Source organism: Manduca sexta, unplaced genomic scaffold, assembly GCF_014839805.1.
Source record: "Manduca sexta isolate Smith_Timp_Sample1 unplaced genomic scaffold, JHU_Msex_v1.0 HiC_scaffold_1065, whole genome shotgun sequence".
In the NCBI taxonomy this organism is placed as follows: domain Eukaryota; kingdom Metazoa; phylum Arthropoda; class Insecta; order Lepidoptera; family Sphingidae; genus Manduca; species Manduca sexta.
The window spans coordinates 1-6,049 of record NW_023591893.1 but is presented as its reverse complement, the minus strand read 5'-3'; the positions used below and the strand labels follow the sequence as shown (position 1 = coordinate 6,049).

The 6,049-nt window shown below is 35.8% G+C and overlaps 1 protein-coding gene across 1 annotated transcript; it reads left to right on the top strand.

Annotated features, from left to right (window-relative positions):
- Positions 1-312: 312 nt before the first annotated feature.
- On the top strand, positions 313-5,247 carry LOC119191124 (CD63 antigen-like). Its single transcript, XM_037445012.1, is given in 5 exon segments — positions 313-545; positions 2,879-3,070; positions 3,605-3,757; positions 5,021-5,090; positions 5,093-5,247. Coding segments are annotated over 5 exon segments (615 nt in total). The 5' UTR covers positions 313-485; the 3' UTR covers positions 5,233-5,247.
- Positions 5,248-6,049: the final 802 nt, after the last annotated feature.

The window sequence follows — 6,049 nt, the reverse complement described above, 5'->3', positions numbered from 1 at the left end:
GAACGTTAAGTACTTTTGTAAAAAATTAAGTTACAAAATAAAACCTTTTTTTTTAATCTATATACTTTTCAATATTCTCCCGTCGCGCATTTATATTTTTTTGCCATCATCAGTAGGTATGTCGTGTTTGGTAATTGGTAGGGTACATCTATTGAATAGATTTTAGAAACAAAATAAAGGGGGCTTCGTGGATAGGACTTTGCCCACATCTATTTATATAGATGGGTACATATGGCTACGCTACGCCTCTGAATCTATGTAAGTATCAAATACTATACTATGGGTATGTAGAGATACATAGACAGATATATTGACAAAAAACAAATATTCTTCGTAATAATCGTAATCAGTCCGATTAGTCATAGGAGTTCGCGGGACGAGTATGTCCTTATCGTAGTACCTACCTTGCGTGTGCGGCGCGGCACTGCGCAGAGCTAGTTGTGGTGATTCCTTCGTTCAGAACGCGTGTACACTGTTCAAACAAAATGGGGTGCGGTGAATTCCTAGTTAAATATATCCTCTTCATCGCCAACTTGGTCTTTGCTGTGAGTATGAATCTGTTTTTTATTTTGACATAATTAAAATTGTTGAGTATGTGAAACTTCGAAAAAATGAAAAATTTGGGAATTTTAAATACAATCGAAAATATTTTTACCTGTAATATATAACTACAGTGGTTAGCGTGATTATTTCAATGTTTTCCTCTATACACTTAGTAGTTGAGAACTCGCTTTATTAATTTATTGAATAAATCATTCTACGACTTATTATTTTCAAACTTTTGAATAACATTTTGAAAAGAAATACCCTCTATCATAACTGTGAATCGAAGATGTCTAAATCGAATTCCCATCAATTTGTTCACATTGGAAAAGTATAACTACCCACCTTACAATTTTATTCAAACATTTGTATTTAGGACATTATAACATTTTTTTTTAATAATTACGAAAGAAAGGTAAGAGCTAACCAAGTCGACCCATTGAGTGGTTTAAAGCGGGTGGCAACATGAGGCAAGAGAAGGCATTATCCTATAACAAGTGGACCGGTAGGGCCAAGCCTACCTTAGGATTATAATGGTCACTCTGAAATACAGTTTCCCACTTAACAGATCCTACTAAAACGCAGGCCCAGAGCAATTGAATAATAATATGTTTATTGTCCGCATTTACTTATTTATACTGCGGCAATATTAGCCGGGTCATATTAATTTCTAATAATATAGGTGTACAAAACAGTGTCACTCGTCGGACGGTCCTTACCGATAGCGATAAGATAACTCCGATACCGGCACAGATAACGATTAGCGTCGGTACAAATACACTCTATATATTTCAGAAAATTATTCCAAGAAACTGCTTTTTCTAATCTTGTTTTCGTTTGGGGCTTTTCGGGCCGGAAGTCAGTTTCAGAGCGATGTAAACAGTCGCTCAGATTGGACTCTTATGCCTATTGAACCCGCCCTATATGACGTCCTTGGAAAACAACAAAAAACTATAGTACTAACTGCATCATTAAAGGTCTATTTATATATAAAATGCATTCATTGGATTAGATTGATGCATTTGGTTTTAGCTATTCGGGTCATATAAAGTCGATGGTTGCTTAAGAGGGATTTCATAAATTAAAACCAGTATTATATTATAAATGTATATCAAAATTTTATATAGGAAACAACATTTACCAAAAAATAATTACTGGTATCTTTGTCTGTACCAATTACAAGGACGTATGTGTTTACGCCACTAAGCAACAGTTGGAAGAACAAAATTGCAGTGGCGAAGTGCCCAAATAATCAGATTCCCGCCGATTTCCCTTTCGTAATTTATGTAAAATCTAATTATCATCAGAATGATATGAAGACCCCGTTTATGCATATTAGTACCTACATGTTGTGTCGGGGTCCCTTTCTGAAAATTTTGCCCTTCGCCTATGCAATATTGTGCTTTCAAACGGAATATGACACACCCTGGTTACATGGCCCTGGTAAATACTGGTATTTTAGAATAAAAAAGAAAGTCTCCCGCTGAAAAACTCAGTACAGTGACCTATAAAAAAGTGGTATTGCAACTGTTTATGGGCAGTCATGAGGCCATCATCATACGAGCAGTTTGCTCGTCTCATCATTCAGTTATTAGACCCAATCCTTGTCTGTATTAGATATATTTGGCAGTCGAGCTGCTGGTTACCGCTGCATAGGCACAGCATTGGGATTATAAAAATAACTCAGAATCATTTTTATTAAGGAACTTATCATGAAACGTTAGGTCATTTCCATTGTGGCGCATGAACAATTAGAACGCGACCTTGATCTCATATCAACTATCACAACGCTGATAGCGACGCTTGGCATGACTTATGATTGTTTAAATTTTTTTGCATTCAAATAGTCTGTTTTTAATTGAATTTAGGTACTACTGCCGCTGCGCCAGCTTTGACAATCATACTCAGGACGACTAATGAGTGAAAACTGAACCCACTACCCTTCGGCTGATAGGCATTTATACCTCTGCCTGTTAGTGACAGAGTATTTGACATAGATTACCATTTATCATCCAAGTTTACATACTTTTACCTCTTTGTTACTTGACTGGCTAAGGCGAGGGTGTCTGCTATATTTTATACCCAACTAAATAGCGAACACGCAGCCACAAAAATAGCTGAACAAATTTCAAAACTTTACATTTTTATTTACTCATAATAAAGTTAATATAACAGCTTTTTGCAGCTAAGAGTTATCATGTCTTACAGCGCCGAACGCTCGATAATGTAAATCATACATAATAATAAATGCACCTTCAGTATACATTACCTAAAATAAATTTTAACTGACCTTATGTTACTCCTGAAATTAATTAAACGCTTCTGTACATTCCAGTTGGCAGGCCTGGGGCTCCTTGGTATTGGTATTGCAGTTCAGCTGCAGATCTCTGCTATCACGAACTTAATAACAGACAGCAGCTTCCAAGTGGCGCCGATCAGTTCTATGGTGGTTGGAGGGATTGTCTTCGTCGTCGCCTTCTTCGGATGCTGTGGAGCTATCAGGGAGAGCAACTGCATGCTCGTCACTGTAAGTTATAAAACTTATAATAATATGACTATCCACTTTAATGAGGGGAAGACGTAAAGGTCAAACTGTTGCGTCAGTGTAGAATGCACGAGGTTTATTTTTTAAGTCTTAATTTTAATTTCGGGGTTTTTATCTTTGGCAGACATGACAACCCCATCGTAACTTGTTACAGTATAAATACATAGCTATATCTTAGACTTAGTTTACATAAGAATTAATAAATGAGTCGAAAATTAAATTAAAATTAAAGGTTTAATTTTTACAAAGACCATCTGCTGGCGTCAACCTCCTTTAACGGTACCAAACTCGGCTATTAATGTCAGAAAATGAACAAAACGATGTTATCGGTTTAGGAATCACTCGTGTACCTCACGGTCCGCCCAGACTATATACTACGATAAATCCTAAGACATGATTTGAAGATTTAATAACTTTTAAAATATTTATTGTGGATTATAAAATTGTTAAACATAGGTCAATTAATTTCTAATGATAATTGTTCAGTTGTTTGATAACCTTAACTCCTGTTTCCAGTATTCAATCTTTATGCTGGTGTTGATGGTCCTCAAACTCACGCTGGCCGTGCTTATCTTCGTGAAGTTGGACGACGTGGTGCAAGAAATCCCGCGGTGGTTGAACGAGGTTTTCAACAGGGATCCCATCGGATTCCATGAAATCGAGAGGACGGTAATATTCAGTTGACAATTTAGTGAAGATTTGCTGCGCACGTATAAACTTTAGTTCCCATGATTTTAAATCACTTATAGCATTCAGGCATTATATAAATTGCTATTAGGCATCGCGCTGACGCTGTCGCCAAGATTCAAGCGTCTTGTATGAAAATGATAGATGCTTCACCAACTTTGATAGCTGTCAGTTTCATTTTAATGTAATGTTTCTCAATAAGTTGACATAGTCCGATTGCACCTCAACAAAGTGATTTTTAGGATCGGATCATCACCTTTGACATACAAATTAACAAAGTAATACTATTTACAGTATATAATGATACAATATTTAATATTAAGGGAACTATGACTGTTATAGGGTTAGATATAACTGCAGTCCTACTTGAAATGAAACTCACAAGGCGGATATAGCTGAACAAATTCAAAATTTCAAAACGCCTTTAAACTTTTCTCAGTACCGAGTTTTCTTCAAGAGATTTCAAAGGGTTCACTTTATTTTAGATAAAAAAAAACATATATTTCCATTTAAGTATATTAAAGCTTTGAATTTGTTCCGCTACTTCCGTGGCTGATTGTAGACAAAATGAGTATCCAACTTCAAAACTAAATATTGCGTCCGCCTTATCGCGAATGATTTCGGTCACTTGATGCCAGGCGTTTTTGGTATGTGACGAATAAACTGTTTATAATATATTGAATGCTGTATTGTTCGCGAACTCTTCAGTTTCTTAGAGACGGGCGTCTGGTATGTGGCAAGTAAACTGTTTATAATTAATACTAAATATTTAATGTCGCAAGGTTTTATTTCCTGGTGTATGACGCCACACTGTATTGTGTAGATTTAGTAAGAACATTGAATTGTATGATACTCTGCCGTGATTATGCACAAAATTATGCACATGTATCAGTACATACAGGTAAAGTAAACACATATATACTTTTGTTACAAAATGTTATAGTCTAATGACGTCAGTTTGAGTTCGTCCATGACGGTAGGTACAAACACTCCTTCGTCCTTACCAACTCTACACGAGAAATAATCGATTCGACCACAAGCGACATTAATTAATAATAATATGTTTAATATTAAAACACTTACCGTCAGTACAGCGCTAGGACAAGGTGGACTTGATAAAGGTCGCAGGAACTCGTTGGAAGCAGGCCAATTTTAACAGATAGAAAACTTTAGGTTCGATGTATGTCCAACAGTGGACTGTCTGTAGCTGATGATTAGTAGTGACCGTGTACATTCTTCCTCCAGTTCCAATGCTGTGGTCCCGCGGGTCCCGTCTCCTATCTCAACCTGAAGCTGCCGGACACCTGCTGTGCGTCCCTCCCTGCAACATTGTCAGCAGCGACAACTTCTCCGGCTGCAACGGCATCTTGCAAGACTTCTTCAACACATTCGGTCTGGTCATCGGAGTGGTGGCGATCGTGGTTGTCGCCATTGAGGTAATCTATACAGCGTGTTAGAGGTTCCTCACGTAGTTCTTACGGGGTTAGGCAGAGGCGCAACAAATTTTCTTCACTTCATTTTCTATGAGGACGTAGAAAAATTGTAGTTATAATATTATGATGTTAACATATTATAACATATAGAGGTAGATAACGCGATAGTTTATTAACGTTTATTAAATAATTTCAGTTAGTTATAAAACAATAATTATACAATCTTCAAATTCTATTTTCAAATATTGGAAAGATGACGGGTCAACTTAAGTCTCTATTCCGGTAAGTTAACTCTTAACTTACCGAAATAGAGACTCTTCTTATGTGGTGTTAGCTCCACATAAACGAACTAACACACTGTATACGTACTTACACCTTATCCGTACATTATGCAGATTGCTAATTTATTTACCTAGTCGAAGTCTTCAAGGTCAGTTAGTAATACATATAAATTATAACAAATCAAAATTAAAATATTATTTTTATCTTTTTTATAATTAATTTGAAGGCTATCCATCTCGTGCAAGTTCTTATAGTAAGCGAAATTGTAATTAATTAATTCATCCCGCGTAGTATACCAATAACTCTTCGAATGAAGGATCTCATTGATAAATATGTCTAATCAAATATTAACCTATTTCAATATCGTCTTTTTAATTTTCGAAACTATTTGACGTAAAGAAAAAGTGGTAAAAAAAACATACATACAATGAGATAACATAATCTCTTTTCAGTATTTATGTATTTGGGACACTCATTATAATGATAATGTTTATATTAAGAATTACCAACGTTATTTCCAATGTGTATGCTCATTCGTCACATAATTTTACAAGATTCT